This window comes from Phacochoerus africanus, chromosome 3 (assembly GCF_016906955.1).
Source record: "Phacochoerus africanus isolate WHEZ1 chromosome 3, ROS_Pafr_v1, whole genome shotgun sequence".
Lineage (NCBI taxonomy): Eukaryota > Metazoa > Chordata > Mammalia > Artiodactyla > Suidae > Phacochoerus > Phacochoerus africanus.
Genome location: NC_062546.1, coordinates 117462026 through 117477240, shown reverse-complemented (window position 1 = coordinate 117477240; position 15215 = coordinate 117462026). Strand labels below are relative to the sequence as shown.

The following is a 15215-nucleotide window of genomic DNA, read 5'->3' as shown; positions in this document are numbered from 1 at the left end:
ATCTGGCTGTTGCTGTGGTTGTGGTGTAGGCTGGCAGCTGCAGCTCCGATCCCACCCTGGGCTGGAGCTTCCATATGCTTCGGATGCAGCCCTAAAAAGACAATAAAATAAAATAAAATACATTTTTAAAATAAAAAAAAAAAAAAAGGGATGGCTGAAGGCAGGGGAGGGGAATTGGGAGAAGATAAGGGCTGGAGGCCCACCAGCTTCTTAGGATGAGGAATATCTTACATTTCTGGGTTGTACATTAGGGCTCAGTGGTGGAGGGTTGATTTACTCCAGGGATGGAGGCAAATGATCTCAAGGAGTGAGCAGGTCCAGGGTCAGAAAACAGTGATGGGTAGTGATGACTACCAGGCAGGCAGGCCCTGCCTGGTCTCAGTGGAACGGACCCTACTCAGATAGTTGCCATGTGCAGATGTTGAAACGTGGCCCTTTCAACATTTTTTTCTCTTTTTTTCTTAGGGCTGCACCCGTGGCATAGGGAAGTTCCCAGGCTAGGGGTTCAATCGGAGCTGCATTTGACGGCCTATGTCACAAGCACAGCAATGCCAGATCCGAGCGACATCTGCGACCTGTGACACAGCTTCGGCATCGCAGGATCCTTAACCCACTGAGCGAGGCCAGGGATCGAGCCCGCATCCTCACCGACACTATGTCGTGTTCTTAACCCGCTGGAGCCACAACGGGAACTCCCCCTTTTAACATTTTAAGAGAAACTGGAAATGCAAAAGTTGTGTAACATTTCCCAGTAGTGAAACACTGCATAGAAAACAAAACGCCCTCTGCTGGTGAGTTTTGCTCTGTGATATAGTCCCCTTGCCAAATAAGCCTCCCTGGGGTGGTGTGTGCCGCTACTTCTCAATTTTTTAAACCAGGTGTGAGATTAGTCCCTGTACTTTTAATCAGTATTCATGGAAAAGTCTTTATGGCGTGCCAAGGGACTTTGATCAGTTTCCTGTTGCTGTTGTAGCAAATCACCGCTTCATAGCTTAAACCAATGCACAATTATTATGTTACCATTTTGTAGACTGGAAGTCTGCCATGGGTGTCTCTGGGCTGGAATCAAGCCCTGTCAGCCAGGCTGCCTTCTAGAGTCTGGGGGAAAGAATCCTCGTTCTTGCCTTGTTTGGCTTCTAGAAATGCCCATATTCCTAGTGTCACCACCTCCATCCTTGTCCTCAAAGCCAGCTACCAGGTCCAATCCTTACATCAGATCTCTCATGGCAGTTTGAAAATGTTCCCTAGTTCTAAGGACTCCTTTGATTGGGTCCACTGGATAAGCCAGTGAAATCTCCCCACAGCAAGGTTGCCGTTTTCATCCCATTGCAGAACCCCCTTTACCACTTAAGGTAACAGTCACAGGTTCCAGGGGTTAGGACATGAACTGGACTCCTCCCTGTACTTTTCCATTTTTTGCTCTCCTTCCTTCCTCAAAAAAAATTTTGAGGACAGAAACCTATGATAAACAGGGTTTATCTTTCTTCATAACCTGACCCATTCTTCCTTTGTCCAGGCTTCCTTTTCCTTTCTTTTTCTTTTTCTTTTTCTTTTTTTTTTTTTTGTCTTTTTAGGGCTGTACCTGTGGTATATGGCAGTTCCCTGGCTAGAGGTTGAATCTGAGCTGCAGCTGCCGGCGTACACCACAGCCACAGCAACTCAGGATCTGAGCTGCATCTGTGATCTACACTACAGCTCCTGGCAACACTGGATCCTGAGCAAGGCCAGGGATGGAACCCAGGTACTCATGGCTACTAGTCAATTTGTTACCATCGTTACTAATGGGAACTCCAGGCTTCCTATTCCTTAAGAGATCTGCTTTTTTCTTTCTTTCTTTTTTTTTAACCTCTATTTTCTTTTTTAAAATTGAGTTATAGTTGATATATGATATTATATGTTTCAGGTGTATAACAGTGATTCACAAATTTTAAGGGTTATGTTCCCTTTATAGTTATAATAAAATATTGGCTGTATTCTCAGTGCTGTACCATACATCCTTGTGCTTATTTATTGTATACTTAATAGTTTATTCTCTTAATCCCCTATCCCTATCTTGCCTCTCCTCCCTTCCCTCTCCCCAGTGATAACCATTAGTTTGCTCTCTGTATCTGTGAGTCTGTTTCTGTTTTGTTTGTTTGTTTGTTTGTTTTGGCCACCTCCTTGGCCTGTGGAAGTTTCTGGGCTAGGGATCAGTCCTGAGACACAGCAGTGACAACGCCGGACCCTTAAACTTCTGAACCACCAGTAAACTTCTGCTTTGTTATATTCACTAATTTGTCCCCTTTTTTATATTCCACACATGTGATATCATACAGTATTTGTCTTTCTCTGTCTAACTTATTTAACTTAGCAGAATACCCTCCAAGTTCATCCATGTTGTTGCAGTGGCAGAAGTTCATCCTTTTTATGGCTGAGTAGTATTCTACTGCATGCACATACTGCTTCTTCTTTATCCATTCATTTCTTGATGAACACTTAAGTTACTTCCATTTCTTGGCTATCGTAAGTAATGCTGGCATATGCATTTTTGAATTAGTGCTTTTGTGGGCTTTTTTGGATAAGTACCCAAGAAGTGGAATTACTGGGTCATATGGTAGGTCTTTTTTTTTTTTTTTTGGCTACCCTCCGGCATATAGAGTTCTTGGGGCCAGGGATCAGATCCAAGCCACAGTTGTGACCTACACCGCAGCTGCAGCAACACTGGATCCTTTAACCCGCTGTGCTGGGCAGGGAATCAAACCTGTGTCCCAGTGCTCCAGAGATGCCACCAATCCTATTGTGCCACAGCGGGAACTCCTCATATAGCAGTTTTTAATTTTAGTTTTAGTTTAATTCCTTGTATTTTTAGTTTTGGGGGAAACCTCCATACTGTTTTCCAGTTGGATGCACTGGTTTATATCCCCACCAGCAGTATAGGAGGGTCCCTTTTCTAAGGGATGGGTCTCTAGTGGGGGCCTTGGGGGGCAGGCCTGCTGAGTCCTCTCGAGCGGGCTGTACTTGGCTGCCTATTTGCCTTCCAGCTCCATCTGCTACCTCAGGGCCCAGAAGCAGCAGCTTTCTCTTTGCTGCGGCTCCCTATGGAACTTCTCAGCTGGGATTGGTTCCAGGGTGAAGGACAGGGCAAACATTCCTCTTTCTCCCCAGAGTCGGCCAAGGCCCCAGGGCCTGCCCTGAATGTCTGAGTCAATGTCAGGTGGCCAGGGCAGTGTGGGCAGGGCAGGTGGGGCAGGATGACCAGACCGATATGAGTTGCAGCTCTCCAGGGCCCCAAAGCTCAGCCAGCTGGAAGCACAGGCTGCATCTCACAAGAGCATATTTATTCCTGTTTATTTTCAAGTCCTTTGCTTGGGTCCAACTGGTCAATTGCCTGAGAACCGGATGCAGGAAGTTGGACTTTCAATGCTGATTTTGGCAGGTGTGAGTGACATCCACCTGTTGCAGGTGTCATCCTCAGCCCCTTTGGGGGATAGGAGAACCCATTCTACCTGTGTGATCACTAGGCTGTGCCCCTTCCTTATCTCCCTTGACCCAGCTGGTTCCTCAAGACACATACACACACCCTTAAAAGGTGGAGGTGGAGGGATGCATGGCAGCATGATGTTCACACACGGATTCTGGAGAAGAGCTGCTAGGTCTGGATCTGAGCTCTTCAACTTACTATTCGTGTGTCCTTGGGAAAATGACAACCTCAATTTCCCTGTTTCTAAGCAACAGCAATGACACCACTTCACAGGGTTTTCAATGGAGATTAAATAACTTAATATCTGTAAAGACAGAAGAGTGCCTGGGCAGAACTATAATGTGGCTTTGTTAAAAAAAAATAATAACATGGATGGAACTAGAGACTCTCATACTGAGTGAGGTAAGTCAGAAAGAGAAAGAGAAATACCATATGATATCACTTATACCTGGAATCTAGTGTACAGCACAAACAAACCTTTTCACAGAAAAGAAAATCATGGACTTGGAGAATAGATTTCTAGTTGCCAAGGGGAGTGGGATGGATTGGGAGCTTGGGGTTAATAGATGCAGACTATTGCCTTTGGAATGGATTAGCAATGAGATCCTGCTGTGTAGCACTGGGAAATATGTCTAGTCACTTATGATGGAGAATGATAATGTGAGAAAAAAGTTGTATACATGTATGTGTAACTGGGTCACCATGCAGTATAGTAGAAAAAAATAATAATGTATTGAGGAAATTAAAAAATAAATTAAAAAATAAAGATAAATATATAATCTGCTCCATGAGAATAATCTGGAAATCTGTTCTTTGGTCAAATATACTTCTCTAAAAGTTAGAGTTAAATTCTCAAGTTATTCAATTTTCAAGAAGTGCGGGGATTTAGCTGAGAGCAAGAAGTGCGGGGATTTAGCTGAGACACATATACAAATAAAATTATAAAAACAGGTCTGTGCCTGTAGGTTATATTAGTAGCATATACTTACTAGAACAAAGGAGGTGACGACTCTATTGTAGTCTACACTGGTCAGACCTTAGTTTTAGCTAGTTCTTCCAAGAGTTTGAATTATTCCTAGGTTCTTTTTAGTTATGCATAAGTCCTGTTGCCAGGATTGATTGGGAATCAGTACAAGATTTTTTGTTTTGTTTTGTTTAGTTTTTGGCTATGTCCACAACAGGTGGAAGTTCCAGGGCCAGGGAAACCACACCACAGCTGTAAACAGAGCCACAGCAGTGGCAATGCTGGATCCTTAACCCGCTGAACAATAGGAACCTCTAATCAGTTTAATTAGAATCAACATCCCTAAGGAAGCCCTCACTCCATCCCTTAGATGAAATTGTTCCTCAGTGGTAGTGAAAATGTGGGACTCCAGCCAAAAGATCTTGCTGGCCCCTCAGCCCACAGATCTAGCCCGAAGCATGGAGACCGGTTCATAATTAGAAAGAAATGCTAATGGGAGTTCCCTGGTGTGCAGCAGGTTAAGGATCTGGTGTTGTCTGTGCCCCATCTTGGGTCGCTGCTATGGTGTGTGTTCGATCGCTGGCCAAGGAACTTCCACATGCCACAACCATAGCCACAACAAAGCAAAACAAAACGAAAAGAAAAAGAAAGAGATGCCAATATTGGCGAGGCTGGGGAGGAAATGTGAAACATGACACATGCAGACTTTTGGAAAAAAATAAGAGCCATTAGGCTGAAAGTGAGGGGACTCGGGAGAGCTAGCTCCAAACCACAGGAAGGGCTGCCATGTGAGAGATGGAGCAAGAGAAAAGACAGGTTCAGTACTGGGTGTGCAAGGGACTTTCCACCTCATATCTAATTAAATGCCCACATCAGCCCTGCAGAAGTAGACAGACCACTGCCTGTGACTGGGGAGAGGGTCACAGTGGTGGGTAAAATGACTGCCTGGCACAAACACCCTCTTGGCTCTATGCCAGGGCCAGGGACTCTAGGCTGTCAGATCTTTTGGCCTCATCTCACTGCCACAGTAACTTGATTACATGATGCAAGTGTAATAGTAGCACTTTCTAATACTGAGAGCTGATGATGTCTGTAGTTGTTATGCAGTGATTCCTACCATCAAAGATGGCCAAACCAATAAATGCTTGATAACTATCATCAAGTGATTTATTGAAAAGGTGATTAATTTATGCCTTATAGGAGAGTGGAAATGGATCATCTATGAAGGCAACTTGCATAGATTCTGAGTTTCTGTACATTAGAATAAAATATAAACTTTAGATATATTAAGCAAATTTTTTTTTTTTTTGGCTGCTCTGTGGCATATGGAGTCCCTGGGCAAGGGGTCAGATCCAAGCAGCAGTTGCTACCTAAGTCACAGCTGTGGCAATGCTGGATCCTTAACCCACTGTGCAGGGCCAGAGATTGAACTTGCTTTCTGGTGCTTCAGAGATGCTGCTGATCCTGTTGTGTCACAGCGGGAAGTCTTTCAGAGATCCTCCACCCCCCACCCCGCCCCGCCCCCCGTATTTTCCACTTCCTTTTACATCCTATCTCCTTCTCCCGCTCAGGCAGCTATTCCTTTCTGGGAACAAAGCCTTTTAAAATTTTATTTTATTTTATTTATTTATTTATTTATTTATTTATTTGGTCTTTTTTGCTATTTCTTGGGCCGCTCCCGTGGCATATGGAGGTTCCCAGGCTAGGGGTTGAATCGGAGCTGTAGCCACCGGCCTACGCCAGAGCCACAGCAACGCGGGATCGGAGCCGCGTCTGCAACGTACACCACAGCTCACGGCAACGCCGGATCGTTAACTCACTGAGCAAGGCCAAGGAGTGAACCCACAATCTCGTGGTTCCCGGTCGGATTCGTTAACCACTGCTCCACGACGGGAACTCCCTAAAATTTTTAAAAAATTTTATTTTTTTTCTTTTTGGGGCCGCGCCTAGGTTAGGGGTCAAATTGATGCTGCAGCTGCTGGCCTATACCACAGTCCCAGCAATGCCAGATCTGAGCTGCATCTTTGACCTACACCACAGTTTGCCGTGACACCTGATCCTTAACCCACTGAGTGAGGCCAGGGATCGAATCCACATCCTCATGGATACTAGTCAGGTCCTTAACCCAATGACCCACAAGGTAATTCCCACTCTTTTTTTTTTTTTTTTTTTAAAGAAGGATGTGGTGCCCAGCAGTTTGACAGTTGGGATAGTAGGAAAACCATACTATTCTCTCTGGTGGTTGAGTCTATTTTTTGACTAGATTTGCTAAAGAGATTATGTTACACTCCTCAGAGGCAAACCTGGAAAGAGGAGAAGAGGAAGCAATCACATCACTTCCCTTCCAATTTCTTGGCACCAGGCAAAACCCAAACACAAGTGTGTAGGTAGGATTTAGAGCTGGGACTAATTTAAGATTAATATTCTGTTCTCCCACTAGAATGGGGACTTGATATAGAAATCAGGTTGACTTTTTGGGAGTTCCGGTCGTGGCTCAGTGGTTAACGAATCCGACTAGGAACCACGAGATTGTGGGTTCACTCCTTGGCCTTGCTCAGTGGGTTAACGATCCGGCTTTGCCATGAGCTGTGGTGTAGGTTGTAGACGCTGCTTCTATCCCGCGTGCTGTGGCTCTGGCGTAGGCAGCTGGCTGCAGCTCCGATTAGACCCCTAGCCTGGGAACCTCCGTATGGCGCCGGAGCGGCACAAGAAATGGCAAAAAGACAAAAAAAAAAAAATCAGGTTGACTTTTTGAAAATAAAGGTATATTTCTTACACACCTGAATTTGTGAAGAGAGGCCTAATTAAAGGTTGGTAGATACAGGGTGTGTCCAGAGTCCCAGCACCAAGTGTTTGCAAATTTGAATTTTTTGGTCCTCTGCTGCCCCTGTGTGGGCATAGCTGCAAATAACAAGCTCAAGATTTCTCAGGCGGTGGGGAGTGTGAAACTGGACTTGGAAGAAACCTCCCGTAAGAACCGGTGAAGCTTAAAGGCAGTTGGGAGCTGATGACCCTTAGGGGGAGTCAGGAACTGTTCTCAGAAAACAGGTGTAGACCTCGTACAAGCTGTTAGTGATTCAGGAGGCTCGGTTTGTATTCACCATCTTTATTTTTCTTGGAGACATCTGGATCTAGTAAGCGAGTGATTATCTACACACCCAGTCATGCACCTCTGCCGTTTTGGGCCACGACCAGCACCCACGGGCACAGCGCCAAGCCTCCCACACCTCTTCTCCCTGTGTTTGGAGTAACAAGTCTGTGGGTTTCTCCCTTAGCTTTTCACACCATCTCTTCACCGTCTGTCCCTCCACTACCAACTCCACACAACTCTAGACCATACAGTGGTGCGTGCTGCATCCCTGACTCCCCGCACAGGCACAGGACTGAGACGGTCCTTTAGTTTTGATACGCTAGGGAGGGGAACAGTGGAGCACAAAGAGGGGAGGGGGTTGTGACTCTCCGGGGGCACCCTGGCCGGAATCCAGTCGGGGTCCCAGGACCGACTTCTACCTCCAACCCAGCTACTTCCTTTCCTGGTCAGCTCCCTCCTGGCGGCCGTCAAGAGGCCCAATCTCAACCCCTCCTCCCCAGCCCAGCCCCTCTTGACAAATAGCAAACTGTGGCCTGGGGGAACTTTCGGGGCCCTCTCAGCAGAGAACGGGTTAACGGGACCTCTTCGCTCCAGCTGGGATCCTGGGACCTGCAGGCCTGGCCTGACCTCCCCTCCCCACCTCAAGCCTCCAGTCCCTGCCGCAGCCTGCGGTCCAGGGCCAGGAGCTGTCTCAAGAAGCCCCGATTGGGGATGATGCCTCGGTGGTCCTTGACTTTCTTGATGGCTTCCACGAGGGTGAGGCGGTGGTACAGCATGAGGTAGGCCAGCACTAGGGTGGCCGACCGGCTCACTCCCACGGCGCAGTGCACCAGGATCCTCCCTGTGAACACACGCGAGGCTCGGTGAGGGGCTGGAGGAGCCGAGGGAGAGGGCTCCTCGGACAGGGGAGGAGGAAGGCAGGTCATGGAAATAGGAGCGGGGCACAGACCAGGGGGGGAGGGGTAATCCAGATCCCGAACAGGAGGTGAGGGTTGTGGGGGTGGGGGGAAGTGGGGGTTAGGGGGTGGGGTATGTGGGAGCAGTAGGGGGGTGGGGGTGGGGGTGGGCAGCAGCTTAGACGGAATGAGATGGAGAACCGGCAGCAGCTGAGCAGCCACGAGCCCATAGAGGGCTCAGACGGAGCCACTCTTGCCCCAGTAAGGCTTTGCTTGGTGTGTGCTGAGTGCGGCCAGGGGAAACCCTTTCTGCCTAGCCCCATCCTTCCTCAATCTCCTAGTCATTTTTTTTTTTTTTGGTGGGGGGATGATTAATATATTTTTATTCAAATATATATTTTCTGATTACTAAAGCAAAACATGCTCAAGGTAGAATTGGAAAGTATAGAAATTTGTAAAGAAGGCCCAAATTAAAAAATATATCTTCGTGGTATAACTTACCACTCTTAACATTTGGAATTATTTCCTTTTTTTTCTTTTCTTTTCTTTTTTTGGCATCTCAGGGCCTCATCTAAGGCATATAGAAGTTTCCAGGCAAGGGGTAAAATCGGCTACCAGCCTACACCACGGCCACAGCAACACCAGATCCAAGTCGTGTCTGCGACTTACACCACAGCTCACCGCAATGCTGGATCCTTAACCCACTGATGGAGGCCAAGGATCAAACCCACATCCTCACCAACACTTTTTTGGGGTTCTTAACCCACTGAGCCACAATGGGAATTCTTCCTTGGCTTTTTATGTATTGCCTTGAAAAGATGGCTGAGAGAATAATTTTCTTTTCCTGAGCCTTTTTTTTTTTTTTTTGGCTGCACCCAAAAAAACAAGCAGAAGCTCCCCAGGGATCCAACTGGTACTGCAGAGGTGACAACTCTGGATCCTTAACCCGCTGAGTCACAGGGCAACTCCTTTCCTGAGCCTTTTGTCGGGTCATTCAAGTGTCTTTCTCTACACCCCAAACTGGGCTTTTCTCTAACTCTGTCCCTCCGTCCTTCCCGCCTTGATCCCCCTACCTCCTGGCTGGCTCAGCGCCCGGTGGATGAAGTCAGCGGCCGCCTGGAAGTGGACACTCATATCGAAGGCTGGAGAGTCATGGGCCTCGACCCCCAGGTAGCGGATGCCTAGCCCCTGGTAGGCCTCGGGGGTCCCTCGCCACCTGCTATGAGAGGCGTTGAGGACGTGGGTGATGCCCAGGCGACGGAGCTCCCGGTGGTTGTTGGCTATTTCCCTGTATTGAGGGACAGAGGTTAGGGGAAGGGTGGGAATGCTGGCGGGGGCCCAGGCCCCCTTGTCTGTATGCAGACCACTGCCTGGCCAACGTCGTTGGCTCCAGGCCTGTGTCACTCCCTAAGGACCCCGAAGGGAGGAACCAAGGTGGGCAATGACTGGGAGTCTTGTCCTGGAGCGAGGTGGGGTGTGGGGAGTGGAGATGGGGGGGGTGGGGGGGTGTTCCTGTGGAGCTTTTGCCTGGAGGAGAGCTGACTAAGGGGTGAGCAAACAACAGCCATAAGAAAACACTGAAAGAATCCTCTGAGGCAGCAGGATTTTACTTGATCTGTGGGAAGGATTGAGTCATTCTGTACTTCATGTAAGGAAGGTGGCATCTAGCTGAGGAAAGACTGGGGCGTCTTGGGAAAGAGGGTTTTTTTTTTCCTACCAGGCGTTCAAATAGAGAGAGGAGGTGGCAGAGGGGTCTGGACATTGTGGATGAGTTTCTGTACCAGCTCACACTTAACATCCTGCTAACCTTCAGATTATATGATTCTTTTTTTTTTTTTTTTTTGCTGTGCCCTGAGGCATGTGGAAGTTCCCTGGCCAGGGACTGAACCCATGTCAGTGACAGCACTGGATACTTAACTGCTAGGTGACCAGGGAATACCTAAATTATAAGATTCTGACACTTGCTCCCCCATCTCACTCCCCCGTTATTTTAGACTCTCAGACACTCTGAATCCTCATGTATTTTGCCAGTTACTCCACGCTCATGGTTTCCTTTGTTGTCAGATGTCATCTTCAGGTGTTCCTGTGGCCCACACCACCCCTCAGCTCAGTGGTGGCTGCCTCTCAGCCCACAGGGTCACATCTCAGGGCGAATGCCCTGTCCAGTGCCAACTCCTCAAGCAAAAAGAGCACTGAACTTGAACCTCCAAAAGTCCTAGCTTTGCTACTTACGACCCATGTGATCTTGGGCCAGTCCCAACTTCTCTGAGCTTCCGATTCCTCCTCTCTAACCTGGGGATAGTGAACCTCCTAACCTCCTCTCTCACCAGGCTGTCGTGAAGATTAAGAGAGAAAATGCATGTGAAAAACTCCTAGTAGCCTATGATCCCTGGAGAGACCTGTAGGGACTGCACTCCTCCTTACACGCCCTTCTCTCTATCGCCCCCATCTGGCAGAAGCCCTGCATAGCCTGTGGCTTGGCTTGGTCAATCAACCCTTTGCCTCACTACCCACTGTTCCTGGCCCCAGAGACGGCCTCTTCTCAAGGAATGATAGATGAAAGTTCAGAGAAATCATCTCTTCTGTCCAGTCCCTAGCTCTGGCACTCAGTAATATCCTTTGCTAAATGAATGCCATTATTACCTGCACAGAGTAAGTCTGTCCAGAGTTGGGTCTATCAATAATCCCAAACTTCCCCAAACCCGCTAGCCTCCACTCTACCCATGCACTCCCCTTCTCCATTCTCAATGTGGAACCAAGAGCATAGCTCAGGGCCTCTCTCCTTTCTTATTGTTTGCAGACACAAACACACACACACTCAGCCATGGCCCCAGTCTGCCAGGTACATACTGGTCTCCGAGGTAGAGGCCTGGCCAGACCTCATCAGCATGGTTACAGGCTGTCTTGCCCGTATACAGAAGCCTCTCCAACTCGAAGACGTTGAGGAAGGAATGCTGAACAGCTGGCATCTCCTCCAGGGCCCCTCGAGTGCGAACAGGAGACCTTGAGCCGCTCCGGGAGAAGCGGGCCATAAATGTCACTGAGGCCCAGAGCCAGTTACCAGGGCACATCTTAGTGGCAGCAGGAACAAGGGTGGCCGCAGTGATGGGGGGTCAGTCTCCAGGTAGCTGCTGCTGGAAGAGGCAGGGATGTGAGTGACACCTGCGTGAGTCCACAGCAGCTGCTTCCTTTCCTGCCAACTGTGCTGGGCCCTGGGGAGGAGATCCACAGGGATCCAAGGTTAAGTCTGGCTCGGGGAGGGGTGGGGTGGGGGGTTCTGTAGGATCCTCTCCTTGGAGCTGCAGCAGCTCCCTTCTCCCTGCTCTTTGGCTTGGCCTCTCAAGGAGGTGGGAGAGTCACATGTTCTTGTTTACAGGGAGAGGGAGCTGCCCAGCTGCTGGGTGTCTGCTCCGCCCCTCCCCCACCCCAACACACAGACGTAAACTCTTACACAAACATTTAGTATTTGGGTGGCTGGGCCCACTGCTGGACCTCTTCTGGCCCTGAATCTGGGTCTTATCGGCCTGGGGCAAAAGGCAGAGAGGCTGGGGAGCTGGGGTGGGGGGTTGGGAGTGGCCTTGGACGCATCCAGACAGAGTGAGCAGGAAAACAGCAGCAGCTGAGGCTGTGACACAGCCAAGACTGCTGGTCTCCCCAGTGCCAGAGAGAGGGGCTGCTTTAACCCATTCCTGTCCTCCCTCTGCCTCAGAGATAAGCCTGCTGGGGGAAGTGTATGCTGAAGAATGGGGGCAGTGAGGAATAGCAATAAAGAGGAGGTGTAAGTTTTTGAAAAATACTTGCTGAAGGCAAGGACCAGTGGAAGGAAGTGCCAATCTTTGTGCACAAGGGGCAGAACACCCACCTTTGATCAGCATAAAGATGTCATTGATTAAAACTCATCCCTAATATGAAAATATTGGTCCAGGTAGTGCTGGAGTAGTGTGTGTGCGCGCGCGCACACGCGCGTGAGAGAGAGAAAGAGAGGGAGAGAGAGAGAGAGATGGGTGGGTGGGGAGAGGTGGAGGGTCGGGGCTAGAGGAGGGAGGAAAGGAAAGGATAAGGGATCCCTGCCCAGGGCCTCAGATCTGGCATTAGTTAGCATCTGTGTTGCTGGTGGAGTAAAGTGACCCTACATAGAACATAGGGTTGGCAATGAGGGGGCCTAGCAGATGTGTCTCAGACTCTGTGCACAGCTGGGCTGGAAAGTCAGACCACACGTTGAGCTGCAGAGCTGGGAAGGGCCAGCCTTTGAGACTTGCCCTGGGAACTCCAGGCAGAGGCAATGTTGGCAAGAACCCTTTCCAATCCCCCTTTTCTCCCCTCTCTCATCCCCCTCCCCTCTCCCCTCCCCTCTTCCCCTTCCCTCCACCTCCTCTTACACAGTGATCCTGCTACCTGAAAAGGCCTGAAGAATCCCCCTCCCACTCCCTTTCCTATCTTCTGCCCCAGGGACTCAAGGGAAAGGCAACAGGGAGAGGCCATCTTGGTCCTGTCCACTCCCAGCTTCCCCATAGCACCCTAGCCAGGGCCCAGCTCTCCCCACTCCCCAGGGCCAGAAGGGATCCAGCTCTCTTAGGTCATAAGAAGCAGGGGTCTTGGGATCAGGATGGGTGAGGGGTGACTGGATCTTAGGCTGTGTACGGGATGTTTAGGGAAAGAGAATTTTTTTTTTTTTTTCAATGGCTGGTCCAGAGGGAGCTCAGAATATGGCACTATAGCAATTGCCACCACCACCACCACCACCATCACGGTTACTATCACCATCACCCCTCACCACCACCATTCATCACCACCACCACCATAATCACCATCACCATCATCATCATCATCTACCTTTTCTCTCAAGGGCGAAAGACCCCACCACTTGATTCCAAAACAGCCTTTTCTGGAAACAGGTTCTGCTGCTTGTGTGATGCTGAATGGTAAAAAGGAACCGAAGCGGGAAGCAGACAAGGCACAGCAGAAGCTCCGAGGGACTCTGTTGCTCCCCATTCTGTCCCCGATACACCCCTGAGCATTCTCCAACCCCATCCACCGGCTTTTGGAGGACCCTGGTCCGCGGCCCCCCTCCCTCTGTCTGCTGTGGTGGTTGTAACAGGTTCATGGCTGTCGCCCAGCCCTCGCCAACCCAGACAGCCTGGCCCGCGGAGGGCGGAGGGAGGGAGCCCGGGAGGGCTCAGCCGGCTCGCTCCCAGGCCCCTTTCCGGCCCCTCACCCCCACAGCCCCGATCCCCGCGCCTCTCCCACCCACTGCGGGTCCCGCTACCTTGGAAGGCGGCGCGGGTCTCAGTCCCCTAGGCAGATCGCAGGTGCAGGCAGCCCCATGGCCATGACTTCCCACCGCCGCTGCCGCCGCGGCGGCTGCCACTGCCAGGCCGGTTGACGGATTAGCATCTATTTTTAAGCCATGACACGCACGTCGAAGCAGGGGCTCTTATTAGTGTGCGGGTGTGTCAGCGACACACAGGGACACAGTCCCACGCCCGGTGGCCGGAGTGGACACGGGGCGTGGGCCACGCAGCCCGCACCCCCCGCGGCCCCGCCTCGCAGGCATGCTCGTGTGTATGTGTATTTTCGGGGCTGCGCCAATTACAGGCGCTTTGCCTAAAGCTAACATTATATAAGTCGTCCCAGAAGGTGTCTTAAGCACACTCGCTCCTCCCCAGGCAGCATTAATTAATTTCATAGACACGAGGATGTTGCCACACGTATGTTCTCATTCTCCAGAAGACCATGGCTCAAATAGCTATCTATAGTTCAGAACCCTGGTTAGTATTTACTATAAACCACGTGTTTCACATATCTTTATAGCCTCACCACTGGTCTAGGAGAGAGGTAAAATTGTTACTGTACCCATTTGAGGGAGGAGAAACCTAAGGCATAGAGAAGCTAGCTAAGTAATTTGCCCAGGGCATTCTCTAGGCTTTGCCAGAACCGAGTTTCACATCCTGGTTCCCTGGCTGGGACATTCAAGTGTTTAAGGGCTTTCTGAAGAGACGCTCCCCCCACAATGAGAAAGCACAATAGATTTCCTTCTTTTTTCTTTGGCTGTGCCAACGGTTTGAGGACATTCCCGGGCCAGGGATGAAAACTGTGCCACAGCAGTGACAATGCTGGATCCGTAACTGCTAGTTACTAGGTAACTCTCAATAGATTTCCATTAAGGAGTCATTTCCACCAGCTTAACTCAGTGAACTTCCCTTTTCCCGACTCCTGAAAAAAATTCATGTGCTGATTTTGGGTGATATTTATCTTCCCTTGCTTTTCTACTGTAAGCACCTTGTCAGCTCCACTATTGCAAACGCTTTGAAGGCAAGGACCTATTGTGGTCCCCAGTGCCTATCTCATTGTGGGATGGGGCAATAATGAATGTTATCAGGTGATGCTTTGAGAACCAGGAAGATTTGGAATCCAGGAGGGTTGCCTGACAGGAGGAAGGCAGGAAGTAGATAAAGTCAGGCTGATCCTGACTTAGGATGAGAAGATGGTATCTCCCATAGCTGAAAGCAGGACTGACTACATTCCAGGAGGGATGGTAGAGGAGGCTTTGAAACTCGAGTCCAAGAAAATCCTGGCCAAAGTGACACAATCCTCAGGTCAGTTCTGTGCAATAGGGGAGGTTCTAACACAGGCTGCCACCAAGATCAATCCTGTCCCCCACCCACCCACCCTTTCCACCACTCCTCTCCATTTTCCTTGTGCCTTCTTGGTATGACCGTTGACATGCCAAAATGAAAACATCATCCTTTAAAACAAAGAACTGACCTGGGAAATTTGAAAATTGTAATTTGTTGGTTCAGGAAA

At 49.4% G+C, this 15215-nt stretch overlaps 1 protein-coding gene across 6 annotated transcripts; it reads right to left on the bottom strand.

Moving 5' to 3' along the window:
* Positions 1-7514: 7514 nt before the first annotated feature.
* On the bottom strand, positions 7515-13935 carry DUSP26 (dual specificity phosphatase 26). 6 transcript variants are annotated; one of them, XM_047772508.1, is made up of 5 exons: positions 13678-13935; positions 13245-13326; positions 11262-11623; positions 9485-9699; positions 7515-8356 (listed from the first exon to the last, which is right to left on the bottom strand). In XM_047772508.1, exons 3-5 carry the CDS (start codon positions 11480-11482, stop codon positions 8157-8159), a joined length of 636 nt encoding a protein of 211 aa, XP_047628464.1. In that variant the 5' UTR covers positions 11483-11623; positions 13245-13326; positions 13678-13935; the 3' UTR covers positions 7515-8156. The 6 variants fall into 6 exon arrangements, with proteins under 6 accessions (XP_047628464.1, XP_047628466.1, XP_047628468.1 ...); XM_047772510.1 differs by having other exon boundaries at positions 11262-11545; XM_047772512.1 differs by having other exon boundaries at positions 11262-11542.
* Between the last annotated feature and the right edge of the window lie 1280 nt (positions 13936-15215).